The following is a 21,905-nucleotide window of genomic DNA, read 5'->3' as shown; positions in this document are numbered from 1 at the left end:
ACATGACTACTGGAAAAACCATAGCCTTGACTAGACGGACATTTGTTGGCAAAGTAATCTCTGCTTTGTAATATGCTGTCTAGGTTGTCTAGGTCTAATATGCTGTCTAACTTTCCTTCCAAGGAGTAAGCGTCTTTTAATTTCATGGCTACAGTCACCATCTGCAGTGATTATGAAGCCCAAAACAATAAAGTCTGCCACTCTGCCACTGTTTCCACTGTTTCCCTATCTATTTGCCATGAAGTGGCAAAATCAGTGCACTTGCATGATACACATGCATCAGTCAGCATGCCAGGGAGGCCTGGCATGCTGCTGTTCATGCGGTAGCAAAGAGTTGAACATGAATGAGTGAACTGTACTGAACTGAACTGATGGGACTGGATACCATGATCTTAGTTTTCTGAATGTTGATCTTTAAGCCAACTTTTTCACTCTCCTCTTTCACTTTCATCAAGAGGCTCTTTACTTCTTCTTTGCTTTCTGCCATAAGTGTGGTGTCATCTGCATATCTGAGGTTACTGATATTTCTCCTGGCAATCTTGATTCCAGCTTGTGGTTCATCTAGCCCAGTGTTTCTCATGATGTACTCTGCATATAAGTTAAATAAGCACAGTGACAATATACAGCTTTGATGTACTATTTTTCCTATTTGGAATCAGTATGTTGCTCCATGTCCAGTTCTAACTGTTGGTTCCTGGCCTGCATACAGGTTTCTCAAGAGGCAGGTCAGGTGGTCTGGTATTCCCATCTCTTCAAGAATTTTCTACAATTTGTTGTGATCCACACAGTCAAAGGCTTTGGCATGGTCAATAAAGCAGAAGTAGATGTTTTTCTGGAACTCTCTTGCTTTTTCTATGATCCAGCAGATGTTGGCAATTCCTCTCATTCCTCTGCCTTTTCTAAATTCAGCTTGAATATCTGGAAGTTCATGGTTCATGTATTGTTGAAGCCTGGCTTGGAGAATTTTGAGCATTACTTTATTAGCATGTGAGATGAGTTCAATTGTGTGGTAGTTTGAGCATTCTTTGGCATTGCCTTTCTTAGGGATTTCAATGAAAACTGATCTTTTCCAGTCCTATGGCCACTGCTGAGTTTTCCAGATTTGCTAGAATATGGAGTGCAGCACTTTCATATCATTATCTTTCAGGATTTGAAATAGCTCAACTGGAATTCCATCACCTCCACTAGCTTTGTTTGTTGTGATCCTTGCTAAGGCCCACTTGACTTCACATTCCAGGATGTCTGGCTCTAGGTGAGTGTTCACACAATCATGATCATCTGGGTCATGAAGTTCTTTTTTGTACAGTTCTTCTGTGTATTCTTTCCACCTCTTCTGAATATCTTCTGCTTCTGTTAGGTCCATACCATTTCTGTCCTTTATTGAGCCCATCTTTGTATGAAATGTTCACTTGGTATATCTCATTTTCTTGAAGAGATCTCTAGTCTTTCCCATTCTGCTGTTTTCCTCTATTTCTTTTCACCGATCACTGAGGGAGGCTTTCTTATCTTTCCTTGTTTTCTTTGGAACTCTGCATTCAAATAGGTATATCTTTCCTTTTCGCTTCCTTTCTTTTCACAGCTATTTGTAAGGCCTCCTTAGACAGCCATTTTGCTTTTTTGTATTTCTTTTTTTGGGGGGATGGTCTTGACTCTTGTCTCCTGTACAATGTCATGAACCTCCATTCATAGATCATCAGGCACTCTGTCTATCAGATCTAGTCCCTTAAATCCATTTCTCACTTCCAGTGTATAATCATAAGTGATTTGATTTAGGTCATACCTGAATGGTCTAGTGGTTTTCCCCACTTTTTTCAATTTAAGTCTGAATTTGGCAATAAGCAGTTAATGATCTGAGCCACAGTCAGCTCCCAGTCTTGTTTTTACTGACTGTACAGAGCTTCTCCATCTTCGGTTGCAAAGAATATAATCAATGATTTCAGTGTTGACCATCTGGTGATGTTCACATGTAGAGTCTTTTCTTGTGTTGTTGGAAGAGGGTGTTTGCTATGACCAGTGCGTTCTCTTGGCAAAACTTTATTAGCCTTGCCCTGCTTCTTTCTGTGTTCCAATGCCATATTTGCCTGTTACTCCAGGTGTTTCTTGACTTCCTACTTTGCATTCAAATAAGGTAGAATTCTCTGATTAAAGAATATTACCCCCATAACTGCACTGGGAAGTAAAACATGCATGAAAAGTTCATTCAGAAGATCTTTGATATCAAGAGTTGAGACATAAAAGGCCCAGTCCTATGAAGACAGGAATTAGAATACTGCCCCTCATACTACCTACTCACACTGGGAAAACTGAAAAAAAGAAAATTAAATACCTACCACCATTCTTGATTTTCTCTCTCCTTCCAGTTTCATCCCCGTAACTGGATAATAAAGTACTGCAACATAGGACTTATCCTGGAGGTGGTGGTGATGGTTGTTCAGTAGGTAAGTTGTGTCTGACTTTGTGACCCCATGAACTTCAGCACACCAGGCTTCCCTGTCCTTCACCATCTCCTGGACTTTACTCACAATCCAACCATCTCATCCTCTGCTGCCCCCTTCTCTTCTGCTGCCATCAATTTTTCCCAGAATAAGGGTCTTTTCTAATGAGTCGACTCTTCAGAAAAGGAGATGGCCAAAGGAGCTTCAGCTTCAGCATCAGTCCTTCCAATGAATATTCAGGACTGACTGGTTTGATCTCCTTGCAGTCCAAGGGACTCTCAAAGACTCTTCTTCAGCACAATTTAAAAGCATCAGTTCTTCAGTGCTCAGGCTTCTTTATGGTTCAACTCTCATATCCGTACATGACTACTGGAAAAATCATAACTTTGACTATACAGACCTTTGTCAGGAAAGTGGTATCTCTGCTTTTGAATATGCTGTCCAGGTTTTTCATAGTTTTCCTTCCAAGCAGCAGGCCTCTTTTAATTTCATGGTTGCAGTCACCATCTGCAGTGATTTTGAAGCACAAGAGAGTAAAATCTGTCACTGCTTCCACTTTCCCCCCTTCTTATTATCCTGGTACCAGCTGTCAAACATTAAATATTGCATAGAATGAAGACAGGATGAGAGTGAGAGTTAAAACATAGAGATGGTCTTTTATAACTGTTCTTTCCATACATACATCCAAGAGACTGCTGGTGTGATTTTCTATTTTCAGGGTATCAGTTATAGGACAGATTTGGAAATAAATCCAAAGATCAGCAGTAGATTCAGAAGCTATAGACATCATGTTTATTTAGTTTCTCTGAACCTTCTGTTTGAAGGCCCTCAGAAATCATAAATCTGGAGAACTTAATCAAAACCAGTATTCCAAACTTACCAAAGTCTTTCCAGACAAAGTATTGACAAAGATGATGTCCAATTACAATTAAGGAGACTGCAGTGCTATTGAAGACATATTAAGTTGAATTATGTACTTCTTACATCAAGTCTTTGATATTCCGATATTATTTACAGAAAAGCAAACTTTTTTGATGCATTTGGTGAAAAAAATGTTTAATGTTTCTTTGAAGCATTTCATTATTTGCCAGTTGTAAACATGTCAAAATTTTAATAGTGTTGATTTCTGGAGTAAAAACATCAGAGTAACCTGAAATTAATACATACCAGATAAAAAAGACAGTCAAGAAGAGAGGTAAGAGTAGTGGAGTAGAATAATAATAAATTACAGCAAGAACAAGAAAGAGAGAGGACAGAATATTAAAAAGCAAAGTAAGCCACAGTATCTGCCCTCAAGAAGCTTATTGTAGCAGGAGAAAAAGATATATGAATAGAGAATTAATAATACAAAACAATAAATGAAAAGAACAAAATAAAAATTTTTATAAAACAAAGCAGCAAAACATCATGGCAAGTGGCTACAGAGGTTATTGAGATTTAAGACAACTGAAGGCTTACAACAGCATGAAAGGGCAAAAAGATATGACACTGAAAGATGAACTCCCTAAGTTGGTGGGTGCCCAGTATTCTACTGGAAAAGAACAGAGCAACAGCTCCAGAACGAATGAAGAGGCTGAGCCAAAGCGGAAACACACTCAGTTGTGGATGTGTCTGGTGGTGAAAGTAAAGTCCGATGCTGTAAACAACAATAATGCATAGGAACCTGGAATGTCAGGTTCATGAATCAAGGTAAATTGCAAGTGGTCAAACAGGAGGCGGCAAGAGTGAACATTGATATTTTAGGAATCAGTGAACTAAAATGGACCAGTATGGGCAAATTTAATTCAGATGCCATTATATCTACTACTGTGGGCAAGAATCCCTTGGGAGAAATGGAGTAGCCCTCATAGTCAACAAAAGAGACCAAATTCAAAAATGACAGAATGAGCTCTGTTCATATCCAAGGCAAACCATTCAATATCACATTAATCCATCTATTCCCCAAACACTAATGCTGAAGAAGCTGAAGTTGAATGGTTCTATGAAGACCTAAAAGATCTTCTAGAACCAACACCAAAAAAAGGTATCCTTTTCACCATAAGGGACCAGAATGCAAAAGTAGGAAGTTAAGAGATACCTGGAGTAACAGGCAAGTTTGGTGCTGGAGTACAAAATGAAGCAGGGCAAAGGCTAACAGAGTTTTGCCATGAGAACACACTGGTCAAGGCAAACACCCTCTTGCAACAACATGAGTCAACACTACACATGGACATAACCAAATGGTCAATACTGAAATCAGATTGATTATACTCTTTGCAGCTGAAGATGGAGAAGCTCTATACAGCCAGCAAAAACAAGACCAGGAGCTGACTGTGGCTCAGATCATGAACTCCTTATTGACAAATTCAGACTTAAATTGAAGAAAGTGGGGAAAACCACTAGACCATTCGGGTATGACCCAAAGCAAATCCCTTACGATTATATAGCAGAAGTGACAAATAGATTCAGGGGATTAGATCTGATAGAGTGCCTGAAGAACTATGGACAAAGGTTCATAGCATTGTATAGGAGGCTGTGATAAAAATCATTCCCAAGAAAAAGAAATGAAAAAAGGCAAAAATGGTTGTCTGAGGAGGCCTTAAAATAGCTGAGTAAAGAGAAATAAAAGGCAAAGGAGAATAGGAAAGATATACCCATCTGAATGCAGAGTTCCAAAGAATAGCAAGGAGAGATAAGAAAGCCTTCCTAAGTGAACAATGCAAAGAAATAGAGGAAAACAACAGAAAGACTAGAGATCTCTTCAAGAGAATTAGTGATACTAAGGGAATATTTCATGCAAAGATAGGCACAATAAAGGACAGAAAAAATACAGACCTAACAGAAGCAGAAGATATTAGGTAATACCATTAAAGCTAGTGGAGGTGTTGGAATTCCAGCTGAGCTATTTCAAATCCTAAAAGATGATACTGTGAAAGTGCTCCACTCAATATGCCCGCAAATTTGGAAAACTCAGCAGTGGCCATAGGAATGGAAAAGGTCAGTTGGAATTCCAATCCCAAAGAAAGGCAATGCCAAAGAATGTCGAAACTTCTGCAGAACTACACTCATTTCACATGCTAGCAAAGTAATGCTCCAAATTCTCCAAGTCAGACTTGGAATTCTAGTATGTGAATTGAGAACTTCCAGATAATCAAGCTGGATTTAGAAAAGGCAGAGGAAACAGAGATCAAATTGCCAACAAGCATTGGATCATAGAAAAAGCTATAGAGTTCCAGAAAAACACCTACTTATGCTTCATTGAGTACGCCAAAGCCTTTGACTGTGTGGATCACAGCAAACTGTGGAAAATTCTGAAAGAGATGGGAATACCAGACCATCTGACCTGCCTCCTGCAAAACTTGTTTGCCTGTCAAGAAGCAACAGTTAGAACTGGACATAGAATAACAAACTGGTTCCAAACTGGGAAACGAGTACACCAAGGCTATATATTGTCACCCTTTTATTTATTTAACTTATATGCAGAGTACATCATGAGAAATGCCAGACTGGATGAAGCACAAGCTGGAAACAAGATTTTTGAGAGAAATATCAATAAACTCAGATATGCAGATGACACCACCCTTAAGACAGAAAGCAAAGAGGAACTGAAGAGCATCTTGATGAAGGTGAAAGAGGAGAGTGAAAAACTAGCTTAAAACTCAACATTCAAAAAACCAAGATCATGGCATCTGGTCCCATCACTTCATGGCAAATAGATGGGGAAACAATGGAAACAGTGAGAGACTTTATTTTGGGGCTCCAAAATCACTGCAGATGGTGACTGCAGCCATGAAATTAAAAGACGCTTGCTTCTTGGAAGAAAAGCATGACCAACCTAGACAGCATATTAAAAAGCAGAGACATTATTTTGCCAACAAAGGTCCATCTAGTCAAAGCTATGTTTTTTCAATTAGTCATGTTTAGATATTGAAAGTTGGACTATAAAGAAAGCTGAGCATTGAAGAACTGATGCTTTTGAACTGTGGTGTTGGAGAAGACTCTTGAGAGTCCCTTGGACTGCAAGGAGATCGAACCAGTCAATTGTAAAGGAAATCAGTCCTAAATATTCATTGGAAGGACTGATGCTGATGCTGAGCCTCCACTATTTTGGCCACCTAATGAGAAGAACTGATTCATTGGGAAAAACCCTGATGCTGGGAAAGATTGGAGGCAGGAGAAGGGGACCACAGAGGATGAGATGGTTGGATGGCATCACCAACTTGATGGACATGAGTGTGAGCAGAACTTGGGTATTGGTGATGGACAGGGACGCCTGGCACGCTGCAGTCTGTGTGGTCACAAAGATTCAGACACATTAGAGCGACTGAACTGAACACAGTATTCAAGATACAGAAGAAAAACTGAGTTAAAGGAAACAAACCCATTCACTATCACATCAAAAAGAATAAAACATGTAGGAATAAACTTATCTAAACAGGCAAAAAACTTGTACTCTGAATACCACAAGATGCTCAGGAAAGAAATCAAAGATGACACACACAGATGGAAAGATATACTATGTTCTTGCATTGGAACAGTCAGTACTGTCAAAAAGACTATACTGCCCAAGGCAATATACAGATTCCATTCAATCTCTATCAAATTACCAATGGCACTTTTTACAGAACTAAATGAAGAACTTTTGAAAATTTAAAAATTTTTACAAAACCCCAAAGATCCCAAATAGGCAAAGCAATCCTAGAAAGAAAAATGGACCTGAAAGAACCAGGCCTCCTGACTTCAAGCTACACTAATAGTTACAGTCATCAAAATAGCACTGCACTGGAACAAAAACAAACATAGATCAATGAAATAGGCTAGAAAGTCCAGAAATAAATCCACACACCTTTGGTCAATTAATCTATGACAAAGGATTCAAGAATATATAATGAAGCAAAGATTGCATTCATGAAGCGTTGTTGAGAAAACTGGACAGCTACATGAAAAGAATGAAATTAAGCTCAAAATGGGTTAAAGACCTAAAGGTAAGACCAGATACTATAAAACTCTTAGAGGAAAACCGGCAGAACACTTTTTGAAATAAATCACACCAGTAGCTTTTTGGATCTACCTCCTAGAGTAATGACAATAAAAATAAACAAATGAGACCTAACTACACTTAAAAGCGTTTGCACAGGAAAGGAAATCATAAACAAAATGAAAAGACAACTCACAGGATGGGAGAAAATATTTGCAAAGGAAATCGTCAACAAGGAATTAATCTCCAAAATATACAAACAGCTCAATTAAAAAAAAAAAAAAAATCAAAAACTGGGCAGGAAACCTAAACAGCCATTTCTCCAAAGAAGTCATAGAAATGGCTAAGAGGAACATAAAAAGATGCTCCACATGGCTAATTATTAGGGAAAGGCAAATCACAACTACAATGAGGTATCACCTCACACAAGTCAGAATGGTCATCATCAAGAAGTCTACCAAAGATAAATGCTGGAGGTGATGTGGAGAAACGGGAACCCTCCTACACTGTTGGTGGGAATATAAATTAGCATGACCACTACAGAGAACAGTATGAAGGATCCTTAAAAAACTAAAACCAGAACTACTGTGTTGCCCAAAAGGCTTGTTTAGCTTTAACAAGCTCTAACATCTTACAGAAAAACACTAGCAAACTTTTTGCCCAACACAATACCATATGACCCAAGAATCCTACTCCTGAGCATTTATTAAAGAGAAAATCATAACTCAAAAAGATAAATGCATCTCATTGTTCACTGAAGCACTATTTTCAATAGCCGAGACATGGAAGCAGACTAAATGTCCACTGACAGATGAATGAATAAAGAAGATGAGGTAAATATATATAATGGTATACTACTCAGCCATAAAGAGAATGAAATAGTGGCATCTGCAGCAACATGGATAGACCTAGAAATTAGTATACTAAGTGAAGTAAGTCAGAGAAAGACAAATATCATATGATATCACTTATATGTGGAATCTAAAATGATACAAATGAACTTACTCACAGAACAGAGACAGACTTCACAGAATTTGAAAACAAATTTACGGTTGTCAAAGGTGGAATGTGGAGGGAGGGATAAATTAGGAGTTTGAAATTAATATATACACAGTACTATATATAGATAATGAACAAGGACCTACTGTATAGCACAGGGAACTCTATTCTATATTCTGTAATAACCTATATAGAAAAGATCTGAAAAAGAATGGATATATGTACATGTATAACAATCACTCTGCTGTAAACTTGAAACCAACACAATACTGTAGATTAACCATATCCCAACATAAAATAAAAATTAAAACTCTGTAATTATAAAGTCGTCAAGTTCTTTCCTATGGTATTACTTAGAGGTGAAACTTCTTTAAAACAAGGTCCTGTGATTGACCAGATACAAGAGAGAGTGAGTTTAGATTGAGTTCCACTTACTAGTAACAATGTATATTATAGAGAAATCCTAATGCATCATTTATCCTTCAGAGTATTCACTGTAGAATAGTTAACATTAAGTGTTAAGAAAAATAATCTAGGAAATACAGGTAGCAAAAGACTATGCAGATTTAGAGTTAACAAAGCTTTTCCTTTTTTATAACATTTTCCTTCTATGGAAACTACGAAACTTTTCTGTTATAAAAACAATCACAACATGAGACTCTCAAAAACCAAACCAAACCAAATAAAAACAAATACATTTGAGATTTGTGACAAAAGATATTTAGAGGTAGCACAATATTATATCTACAAAGATAAGACTTCTTACCTATAGGTTTTATTTTTCATACAAGCTGAAACGATTAGGCTATTTTCATTTTTATTATACCCTATGCATATCATTAATGAAAGTGGGAAAAAACCCTGGAGGCTTACTGCTAGATTAAAATGTACAATTATACAATAACTATATATCAAAGTAGAACATTTATTGTTTAAATTACATAAAATTTTAAATCTTATTTTAGCTTTTTTTTTTGTTTTGATATTTAGGTGGGTGTAGATTTTCTCTTAAATATTAACATGGAGTTACGGTACTTTGCTATACATTACGTAATATTTTTCCAAGTAAAAAATGAATCATTTTATGAAGTGTTAAGAGCTATATAACAAACAAAGGCACTGCAAAAGCTCCATACCATCAGTGTATTCCATCAATCCAGCATAGTCATTCATTAGAGTAGCGCCATCATACACATGGACGGTAGTGATGCATTAGTTCCCGGTAATGTATTACTTTTACAGGTTAGACCAGTGCAATATTTTATAAACTTACAGTACATAATGATTTCATTCATTTAGAAATTTCATTTTCTTGTCACAGCCTAAAATGAGTTTTCTGAACATCCACAGTAGTTTCATTGTCTATCTCCAAAATGTTTTAACTGGCCAACTAACCAATTGTTTAAATTAGTGTGTGACTACATGGGTTTTCTTCAACTTCACATTCTCACTTCTTATCTAGCCATCTTAGGGTTCAGCAAAAAGAAAATTAGTGATAATGCTTTCAATTTAATTAGTATATTACATGCACTGTAATTATTAGCGGGAAATGTTATATTAATGAATGTAAAAGTTAGCAGTAAATTACCTTGTAGCTATTATCAATTTCCCAAGCTACTGCTCCTTAAGATAACCCTCTCCCTATGGTCCTTCCAGTAATTTTTCTTTGCCTGATAAACATGATGATTAAATAGCACACAGAGCAAACCTTTGATACTTTTTAAATTAAATCCATGCCCAGCCTAAGGGCTGAGTCTGATTTCAACTAAATGTGTCAGTTAATCAGATAAAAAATTATCAGTAACTGAAAGAAATAGCAGCCTTAGGCTTCATCAGTGCCAGGGAAAGCTGAACAAAATAAGACATTCAGACAATATCACATTATGTGTAAAGGTTACTGATAAGCCTATAAGTAAACAGAACTGCTTACCATTGTAACAATGTCTGTCTGGGAAGAAATGTTATACTCAACATTCGAATTACCTCTAAATTAAAAAAAAAAAAAAAATTGGAGAAAAGACCAGGGGTATTTTATCTATACATACACACACACACACACACACACGTGCAAACTTAAATATAAACAAAACCACATAAAGATAGTAAAAATATGCAGTGGATTAGGGAAATGGAATTCTTAAAACTAGATTCTGAGAGATTTTATTGAAAAAGTGCTTATTATTATCAATACTACTTCTAGGAAACTTGAATTACACCAAGCAGACCAAATATTTAATGGTTAAAGGAAGGTGTATATGAATTCCAGATCATTCATTCACACAATTCATTAAAAGGATATCATTTCACCAATTTTTAAAAAAAAATCTAAGGTATATTAAACTACAGCAAGATCCTAAATTAATTAAGGAGGGGGGCTTCTCCAGTGTCTTAGTGATAAAAAAAAAATCAATTTTTAACCTGTAACAATGAGCACCAACAGTCATTTGCAATATTACCAATTAAAATAATACATATCATCAGGGCCTGATTATGAATAAGAGAATTTAAAAGCTCCTACAATTATGTCAAACCTTTAAACTTTCAGAGCATATTATGATTTTCAAAGCATTCTCAGATTCCTAATTAAGATTGTTTTAACTAGAGAAGAGGGCTATCTTATAAACGGATATATCAGTAACAAGTGCAAGAAGAAACTAAATCTGAAAAGAATGGAAAATTATCTTCGAAAGACATAATGGGCAGTCGTTATGAAAAATCCATTTATAAATCAAAGCAAAAGTCCCAAACCCTCTGACAAGGAAAATTTCAAATTAATACTCCATCATCTTTATTCTCCTTTTCTACTATGATCAGATAATATATTCAACATCAACAAGATTCTCATATTCTTTTTATCAAATGCAACTTTCCAGTTAAATAGACCATTGACAGGATGAGAACTGAGCTGATTCTATACAAATATAAGCCGCTAAGTATCAGAGGCCCAGTACTACCCACATATGGATAGAGGATCAATGTAACATAAAGTTGTATTTCTCAATACATTAAAAAAGCTTAATACAGACCCTCTGAAATCACTGTTTTTGTCAAGAATTACCTGAAGTGCAGAGGAAATGGTTCTGCTTTCCTAACTGCTACAAGCAGCATTGTATACCTTTCAGGAAACACTTGGATGATGGGCATCCATCAAGTACTAACATTGCTTATAACCAAGTTAAAACTTCTCCAAGATGTCTGCACATTTTGAAGTTCACCAAAGAGGAGTTGAAAAATTATCTTAGGGTTACAGGATGAAATTCAAACCAGTCACCAACAGGTGACTTAGTTTAGCAGCTTCCAGCAATCCCCAGGGCTTTTTGGTCTCCTCTCATATCACAGAGTTTATTGATGCATGCTCCCTGACCTCTGTATGTCTCACTTTAACGGTCACAACACTGTCCTTCTGAACGCTCCACAACTTCAAATCCACACAAGAGTATTACTTAACAGCTTGTTTAAATAAAAAGCATAATGATTCATAAGTATTAAAACTTCTAATTGAAAAGAAAATTATCCAAAGTTTTAGTTGACAGTATAATTACAACACTGGGTCCATCCTCAAAAAGTAACTGCAAGGACAATTTTAATAATGTCATTTATTAAATAATGTATTTATTACTGTTCTAAATACCATTTTCTATATTTTTAAATGCATTTTCCTGAACAGTGAAAATGCTACTCTTTAAAAAATTACTTTAATAATAAAATTTATTTGGATGTGTGATTACTGATATAAACTTGAGGTAAATATGTAAGATATAAATATGACACATTAACTTTGACCAAAATAAAATAAAAATTAATCTTGAATTAAAAAAATTATAGTAACAATCCAATTCTGCTTCTGAGATGAGTTCAAGTCAATCAGAAAACTTCATAACAATATTAGCTAAAGAAATGCTAATATTAGGTAGATGCTTTTTGCAGTGAAATATGTATGAATTTTGTGGTTTCTTTACTTGAAAAGCTCAAATATTTACACAGCATTTGCCTGTAGACATTTCCTTCAGGAAATCCTATATATAAGGATGACCTCCATTACAGACCTGAGGATGACTTATATTTAAGTCATGTCAAAACTGAATTTGATATAAACAAGTTTCCCAAAATTTAATATGCTAAAATTACTTTGCGGTGATGAGGTGACAGTGAACAACCACAACAAATTGAGTCTAAAAGCTATGTAAGTTTCTATCCAATACCAATTACAAAAATATCAAATACAACTGTGGGACTTTGCATAGAATGCCTGTAAACCCTATAGTAGTTTTATGTTTTTATTCTTAAATAAAATGTTTAAAACAAGCATTATAATATTTTACATATAGAATGCTAGTATTTAACCTAAGAATTCCATTAAAATAATTTAACAAGAGAAATTAAATCACCTTATATTTAGGTTGGGTATTATCTCTAAGAAAATATTATTTTCAAGTAAGTTAAGAATGAACAATTTGTCCTGTCTTTCTTATATATTATTGGTAGCCACTATGTGTGCTCAGTCACACAGTCATGTCCAACTCTTTGTAACCCCATGGACTGTAGCCTACCAGGCTCCTTTGTCCATGGAATTTTCCAGGCAAGAACACTGGACCAGGTTGCCATTTCCTAGTCTAGGGGATCTTCTTGATCCAGGGATTGAGCCTGAGTCTCTTGTGTGCCCTGTACTGCAGGCGGGTACTTTACCGCTGAGCCACCAGGGAAGCCTTAGGTAGCTGCTAAGTAACCAAATAAAGGTGAAGAGAAGTCTTTTTTCAATAGACTGTTCCAACTAATAAATGAAGCACAAACAGTAGAATCATTTTTTTTCTTTTTTAAAAAATTTTATTTTTTAACTTTACAATATTGTATTGGTTTTGCCATATATCAAAATGAATCTACCACAGGTATACATGTGTTCCCCATCCTGAACCCTCCTCCCTCCTCCCTAGAATCATTAATATCACCATTTTGCAACCTCCTTTTAAATAATAAATCTATGAAACAATCATTGGCGGCTGCTAACATCATAAAAAAGAGAATTAGATGTTATGCCTCCTCTTGAAAGAACATAAAATCATTTGTGAAGTAGTCTTAAAAAAATGCAAACCTGAATTTAATGAAACTTCTAGATTAGTGATTTTCATTGAGCTTTCAGCAGTGATGGAAATGTTCTATCTGTACCATCCAATATGGAAACTATGACCCACATGTGGCTACTGAGCATCTGAAATGTGGCTACTGACACTGAAGTAGTAATTTTTAAATTTTACTTAGCTTTAATTGATTAAAATGTTAATTTATTTAATGGCATGTATCTCATGGCTATCAAACTAGACAGCAAAGCTTTAGATCCAATGATGAATTGGTAGGAAATTAGAACAAAGAAATATACTGCACTACACTGTGGGGTTTTTGTCAGTCTGTAGTAAACCCTACTGGACAAGTGACCTAGTTTATTCAGTGAAGAAGTTTAAAGAGAGACAAAACATAGATTATGTACAAGGGATTTAAAAGATATGCCAGCCAATTACAATCCGTAAAACTTACTTGGATCCTGATTTAAACAAAACACAACAGACAATGTAAGACATTATGAAACAACTGAAAATTTGAACACTGGGATGTACAATAAGTTAAGAAATTACTATGAATTATTTTAATCTGTGGCTATGGGATATAATTATACTTAAAAACAAAATCTTATCTCTTAGAGATAGATGTTAAAATATTTGCAAATTATACATGATATCAGGTGTTTGCTTTAAAATAATAACGGAGGGAGGTAAGTGGGTGTATACATGAAACAAGACAGATTATGGTTTAATTGTTGTTGAAGTCTCTACTAGGTACCAGCATATTTATTACTTTATATTACTTTAACCGTATTTTTTAATGTTTAAAATTTTGGAAAAGGAAAAAAAACAACAAAAAAATTAAAAAAGAGAAAATAAGGCATGGATATTTTACTACCAGCAAATTTTTTCCATAAACAGTTTCTTGACAAACTGTCAGAAACAACTATCTCAGGGTTCCAGAAATTGATCAAAGGTATATACTAAATTAAGAAGTGGTTATACATGAAAAACTACTGAACTTTGGGAGTCTGTGGCATTCTTGCCTGGAGCGGCTCTCATATCAAGGCAGGGGAAGCTGTGAAAAACAACAATTTTATTGCTAGAGGAGGCTGACTCGATTTGGAATGAGACATGGAAAAATGTCTCATTGTCAAATGTCTCAATGTCAGTTGTTACTAAAAATGCCACACCCAGTAGCATTCTCAGTAACTGTGATCTCTTTGACAAATGAAGTGAGAAGACCAGTGACTCACAGCCTGAGGTTATAACCCTGGTTGGATTAAGCAATGGACCTTTAGATTATCCAGATATTTAAAAGTGAGATCCAGAAAATGAAGCAGCATAGAACAAATAAGTAAATTCTACACACATAGAAGGGGAAAGACTAGAGATCTCCTCAAGAAAATTAGAGATACCAAGGGAAATTTCATGCAAAGATGGGATCAATAAAGGACAGAAATGGTATGGAACTAACAGAAGCAGAAGATATTAAGAAGAGGTGGCAAGAATACACAGAAGAACTGTACAAAAAAGCTCTTCATGACCCAGATAATCACAAAGGTGTGATCACTCATCTAGAGCCAGACATCCTGGAATGTGAAGTCAAGTGGGCCTTAGGAAGCATCACTATGAACAAAGCTAGTGGAGGTCATGAATTCCAGTTAAGCTATTTCAAATTCTGAAAGATGATACTGTGAAAGTGCTGCACTCAATATCCCAGCAAATGTGGAAAACTCAGCAGTGGCCACAGGACTGGAAAAGGTCAGTTTTCATTCCAATCCCAAAGAAAGGCAATGTCAAAGAATGTTCTTGAAACTAATTGCCAGTCCAGGTTCAATGCATGATACAGGATGTTTGAGGCTGTTGCACTGGGATGACCCAGAGGGATGGTATGGGAAGGGAGGAGGGAGGGGTGTTCAGGATCGGGAACATGTGTACACCTGTGGTGGATTCATGTTGATATATGGCAAAACCAATACAATATTGTAATTAGCCTCCAATTAAAATAAATAAATTTATATTAAAAAAAAGAATGCTCAAACTATCGCACAATTGCACTCATCTCACGTGCTATTAAAGTAATGCTCAAAATTCTCCAAGTCAGGCTTAAGCAATATGTGAAACATGAACTTCCAGATGTTCAAGCTGGTTTTAGAAAAGGCAGAGGAACCAGAGATCAAATTGCCAACATCCACTGGATCATCAAAAAAGCAAAAGTTTCAGAAAAACATCTACTTCTGCCTTATAGACTATGCCAAAGCCTGTGACTGTGTGGATCACAATAAACTGTGGAAAATTCTGAAAGAGATGGGAATACCAAACCACTTGACCTGCCTCTTAAGAAACCTACATGCAGGTCAGGAAGCAACAGTTAGAACTGGACATGGAACAACAGACTGGTTCCAAATAGGAAAAGGAGTACGTCAAGGCTGTATATTGTCACCCTGCTTATTTAACTTATATGCAGAGTACATCACGAGAAATGCTGGGCTGGAAAAATCACAAGCTGGAATCAAGATTGCCGGGAGAAATATCAATAACCTCAGATATGCAGATGACACCACCATTATGGCAGAAAGTGAAGAAGAACTAAAGGGCCTCTTGAAGAAAGTGAAAGAGGAGAGTGAAAAAATTGGCTTAAAGCTCAACATTCAGAAAACTGAGATCATAGCATCCGGTCCCATCAGTTCAGTTCAGTTCAGTCACTCAGTCGTGTCTGACTCTTTGCAACCCCATGAACTGCAGCACACCAGGCCTCCCTGTCCATCACCAACTCCCGGAGTTCACACAGACTCATGTCCATCGAGTCGGTGATGAAATCCAGCCATCTCATCCTCTGTCATCCCCTTTTCCTCCTGCCCCCAATCCCTCCCAGCATCAGTGTCTTTTCCAATGAGTCAACTCTTCCCATGAGGTGGCCAAAGTACTGGAGTTTCAGCTTTAGCATCATTCCTTCCAAAGAACACCCAGGGCTGATCTCCTTCAGAATGGACTGGTTGGATCTCCTTGCAGTCCAAGGGACTCTCAAGAGTCTTCTCCAACACCACAGTTCAAAAGCATCAATTCTTCGGCACTCAGCTTTCTTCATAGTCCAACTCTCTCATCCATACATGACCACTGGAAAAACCACAGCCTTGACTAGACAGACCTTTTTTGGCAAAGTAATATCTCTGCTTTTCAATATGCTATCTAGGTTGGTCATAACTTTCCTTCCAAGGAGTAAGCGTCTTTTAATTTCATGGCTACAGTCACCATCTGCAGTGATTTTGGAGCCCCCAAAAATAAAGTCTGCCACTGTTTCCACTGTTTCCCCATCTATTTCCCATGAAGTGATAGGACCAGATGCTATGATCTTAGTTTTCTGAATGTTGAGCTTTAAGCCAACTTTTTCACTCTCCTCTCTCACTTTCATCAAGAGGCTTCTTAGTTCCTCTTCACTTTCTGCCATAAGGGTGGTGTCATCTGCATATCTGAGGTTATTGATATTTCTCCCGACAATCTTGATTCCACCTTATGCTTCTTCCAGCCCAGCGTTTCTCATGATGTACTCTGCATACAAGTTAAATAAGCAGGGTGACAATATACAGCCTTGACATACTCCTTTTCCTATTTGGAACCAGCCTGTTGTTCCATGTCCAGTTCTAACTGTTGCTTCCTGACCTGCATACAAATTTCTCAAGAGGCAGGTCAGGTGGTCTGGTATTCCCATCTCTTTCAGAATTTTCCACAGTTTATTGTGATCCACACAGTCAAAGGCTTTGGTATAGTCAATAAAGCAGAAATAGATGTTTTTCTGGAACGCTCTTGCTTTTTCGATGATCCGGTCCCATCACTTCATGGCAAATAGATGGGGAAACAGAGGTAACAGTGGCTGACTTTATTTTCCTGGGCTCCAACATCACTGCTGATGGTGATTGCAGCCATAAATTTAAAGACGCTTACTCCTTGGAAGGAAAGTTATGACCAACCTAGACAGCATATTAGAAAGCAGAGATATCACTTTGTCAACAAAGGTCCATCTAGTCAAAGCTACGGTTTTTCCAGTGGTCATGTATGGATGTGAGAGTTGGACTATAAAGAAAGCTGAGCACCGAAGAATTGATGCTTTTGAACTGTGGTGTTGGAGAAGACTCTTGAGAGTCCCTTGGACTGCAAGGAGATCCAACCAGTCCATTCTGAAGGAGATCAGCCCTGCGATTTCTTTGGAAGGACTGATGTTGAAGCTGAAACTCCAATACTTTGGCCACCTGATGTGAAGAGCTGACTCATTGGAAAAAGACCATGATGCTGGGAAAGATTGAGGGCAGGAGGAGAAGGGGATGACAGAGGATGAGATGGTTGGATGGCATCACCGACTCAATGGACATGAGTTTGGGTTGACTCCAGGAGTTGGTGATGGACAGGGAGGCCTGGCATGCTGCGGTTCATGGGGTCACAAAGAGTCGGACACGACTGAGCGACCGAACTGAACAGAACACACATATAGGTAAGATACACCAGAGAGGGCCCAAGCTAGCTATACCTTCCTGACAATAGTAAGCCTATATGGACAGGACATAAGAGAGAGTAGCACCTGATTATTAAACATTCTATATTTACTATAAAACCAAATAATCAATATAATGGTACTGAAGTAAGAATAGGCATATAGGTCAAGGAAACAGAATTTAGAGTCTAGAAATAAACCTTCAGATTTATGGCCAACTGAATTTTGACAGAGTCATTCTGTCAGCCAGGAATATGATGTCATCTGATGACTGGACACGAGTTTGAGTAAGTTCCAGGAGTTGGTGATGGACAGGGGAGCCTGGCGTGCTGCAGTCCACGGGGTTGCAAAGTCAGACATGACTGAGTGACTGAATTGAACTGAACTGAAGACTCAAATGGGGCAAGATCTGCTTTCAATCTCATTTATATCATTGTGGCAAAATTCAGTTCTTTGTGGACTATTGGACTGAGAGTGTTAGTTTCTCACTGGCTATTAACAAGAGGCCTCCCCCAGTTGGTTACTACGTAACCTTCATGGGGCAGCTCAGACATGGCAGCGGACTTTCTCTCAGAGTGATTGAGTAGGAGAGCAGGAAAGGAAGGACACCAAATAACAAAGTCTCTTTGTAACCTCCTCTTGGAGTAACATCCTATCACTTTTGATGTATTCTGTTGGTAAAAGTTAAGTCATTAGGTCCAGGCTGCATGCAAAAGGAGAAGTTTACAAAAGGTCAGGCACACCAGAAAACAAAGATTATTGAGGACCATCTTAGAGGCTGCCAAACCCAATAGGAGATGGCTAATTGGGTTAGTTATATATTCCTTCTACTTTTGTGTATGTTTGAAACTTTTCCTAATAAAAAGTTCAAGAAGAGAAAGTATCATTTGCAGAAACTAAATTTAAGTAAATGTTTCTTATGTTTAACAAAATTTCAGAAGTTTCTGTGGCTTCCCTGATGGCTCAGCAGGTAAAGAATCTGCCTGCAGTGCAGGAGACACAGGATATGTGGTTTGATCCCTAGATTAGGAAGATCTCCTAGAGGAGGAAATGACAACCCATTCCAGTATTCCTGCCTGAAATCCCATGGACAGAGGAACCTAGCGGGCTACAGTCCATTGGGAGCGACTGAGCACAGAAGTTTCTATGAAGCAGCAATATAATGAAAATATCATTAAGTGAAAAATCAGTAAGATGATTAATTTAATATTTTTTTATCACTTACCAAATACCAGCATGCATGCTAAATCACTTCAGTCATGTCCGACTTCGCAACCCTATAGACTGTAGCCCACCAGGCTCCTCTGTCCATGGGGTTCTCCAGCCAAGAAAACTGGAGTGGGTTGTCATGCCCTTGACCAAACCAGACACTGTTCTAAACATTTAACATCTATTAGTGTAATTTAGTTTTCACAACAGTCCTTTGTAGTAGGTATTACTATATCTTCAGATGAAAAGACTAAGGCACATGGAGTTAGATAACTTGTCCAAAGTCACACAGCTAGTAAGTAGTAGAGCCAAAAAGTTCCATGGGTGGCAGGGAGGAGACTGGGGATTGAACCGCACATGGGGAACACATCAAAAGTTTAGCATTAGGAATTCTTGGATAAGGGGATTAAGATTTTTTGTATTGCTATGTGTTGTCTTAATAATGTTTAAATCATTACTATACAATCTGTGTATCAAGATATGTTATTATGTCAAAATAACTAAATGGTCTTGCTCTCCTTTGTCAACCCCATTACATGATCAGGTCATTACAAAGACAAGTTTATTCTATGGTTCACCCTCTGCTCCACAGATCAGCATGGATTATTTTTAGATGTAAGCAATCTTTAATAGCTAATGTAATTTCTCATTTATACAAATCATAAAAGTAGCCAGCTGTTCTTTTCAACTCTCTTTTGTTCTTCTAACAAATCACATGTCTTCATCAGTCTCGATCAGTTGGTAGGGCAAGATTTCCGTTTCTTTCCCTCTGTCGAAATCAAATGTCTAATGACTGTTTGGGTAGAATATTTCTGAATTTATGAAGCAATTTCATATATATTATCTTGTCTGACCCTTCTCACAACTAACCTGTAATGAAATTGACAGTTTATAGTATTGCTGTTTTTAGAGTATAATAATATGATGAGTTGGAGAGAAATTCACAACTCACACCCAGACCTCTGCTTGTGGGTCCAGAGCCCTTCCTAGTACCCACTATTCCTCCCCAAATGGTTCTGGAGTTTAGCAGAACACTAATCACTAGTTAAAGTCGTTAAATATTAGTTTGAAAGGAACAAAAAAGGAACAAACTATACATTATATAAAATAAAGTTCTATGGGCTATGAAAGAGATAAAAATGATGAGGAAAGGAAATTATAATCAGGCAAATGGAATTAAAAAATCTGGTCTTGAGGGCTATAGACATTTTATTTCAGAAATAATGAGACTTTGAATTTTTCCAAATTTCCTAAAAATACAAGACTGATACTGCAACTTTGTGGACAGAAAGCTATAAAATCACCTAGCACCTTGTTATTTCAATGACTACAGTAGATACATACTTTGTTGTCTGTCTAGCACCTCTTTTGAAGAAAATGTCCACCCTTTACTCATGTGGGAACCACAACTATTTTTCACAAGATGATTTGGTCCCTGAGGCAATCATTATTCGTCTAAAGTGGATATTCCAAGCTGGGCAATAGTCTCCTCAGAAATCTGAAATCGAAACTAACAGATTTTAAAATCAGGCTAAGACAGACTCTTAAAAATAGAGTTATAACCTTGAAAACTATGAGCATCCATGTTGTCTACTACATAATCTGGGGATCTGAGAAAACTTGTGTTTTTAGGGAAAACACAGTGGATGCTTAAAGAGAAGCAGAAGTAATAGACAAGTTTTGAAAGTACTTGAATCCTTTGCTTTAGTTTCATGAGGTTCCCTTCTGTTCCTAACATATTTTTTCTAGCTTAAAAGAGATCCAACTAATATATCATAAGAAGAATATGATACATATTAATAAATAGTAACTAGAATTACAACCAAAACTTACTCACCAAACTTTTATAAGGGTCTATATCTTTCTTATGTTCATATCATAGTGTACATAGAATAAGATCCTTTCTGTTTACACAATAAAACATTAAATATAAAAATAATTTTTCTTGGTGCAATATATAAAATCTATTAAATGTTTTTCCTTGTGGGGATGGAAGACAAGTTCTATACTTTCATGACAATTTTATTTGTCTAATAACAAACTATTTTTTCAAATATTAGCATAAGTTATCTGGGTACAGGATTATAAGATGTTTTTAAATATCTTTTCTGAATTAAAAACCTAATAATGATTACTTTTAAAAAGCAGCAAAAAGCAATAAACTATTTTTGGTAAATAATTAGACAAAACTACTGAAAACGCAGCTATAAAATTACAAGACAATTTGCTCCTTTGAAGAAAAGCTACGACAAACCTAGAGAGTATATTAAAAAGTAGAGACGTCACTTTGCCAACAAAGGTCCATACAGTCAAAACTATGGTTTTTCCAGTAGTCATGTATGGGTGTGAGAGCTGAGTGCCAAAGAACTGAGGTGCTGGAGAATATTCTTGAGGGTCCCTTGGACAGCATGGAGATCAAATCAGTCAATGCTAAAGGAGATCAACCCTGAATATTCACTGGATGGACTGATGCTGAAGCTGAAGTTTCAATACTATGGCTACCTAATGCAAAAAGCCAACTCACTAGAAAAGACACTGATGCTGAGAAGGATTGAGGGAAGGAGGAGAAGGGGGTGACAGAGGATGAGATGGTTGGATGGCATCATCTGCTCAATGGACATGAGTTTGAGCAAACTCCAGGAGATAGCAAAGGACAAGGAAGCCTGACATGCTGCAGTCCATGTGGTCGCAAAGAGTTGGACATGACTGAGCAACTGAACAACAACAAAAACGACTGAAAATACATAAGCCCTAGTGTTGGA

At 36.9% G+C, this 21,905-nt stretch overlaps 1 protein-coding gene across 4 annotated transcripts in view; it reads right to left on the bottom strand.

The window, feature by feature from the left end:
* The window catches only part of DPH6 (diphthamine biosynthesis 6), a 190,923-nt gene that overhangs the window by 105,643 nt on the left and 63,375 nt on the right, over positions 1–21,905 (bottom strand). The window contains exon 1 of one of the 4 annotated variants that reach the window (XM_086322010.1): positions 2,331–2,942. The exons of the other annotated variants lie outside the window; for them this stretch is intronic. Within the exon in view, the coding sequence (XP_086178136.1) occupies positions 2,331–2,504 (174 nt within the window). The 5' untranslated portion in view covers positions 2,505–2,942. Of the gene's footprint in view, positions 1–2,330; positions 2,943–21,905 lie in introns of those variants that run through there. 4 annotated transcript variants of the gene reach the window in all.

This window comes from Bos grunniens, chromosome 10 (assembly GCF_055505025.1).
Source record: "Bos grunniens cultivar Pamir isolate PY7600 chromosome 10, Bosgru_T2T1.0, whole genome shotgun sequence".
Taxonomy (NCBI): Eukaryota; Metazoa; Chordata; class Mammalia; order Artiodactyla; family Bovidae; genus Bos; species Bos grunniens.
The sequence above is the reverse complement of the archived record's forward strand: the minus strand, read 5'-3'. Positions and strand labels throughout refer to the sequence as shown.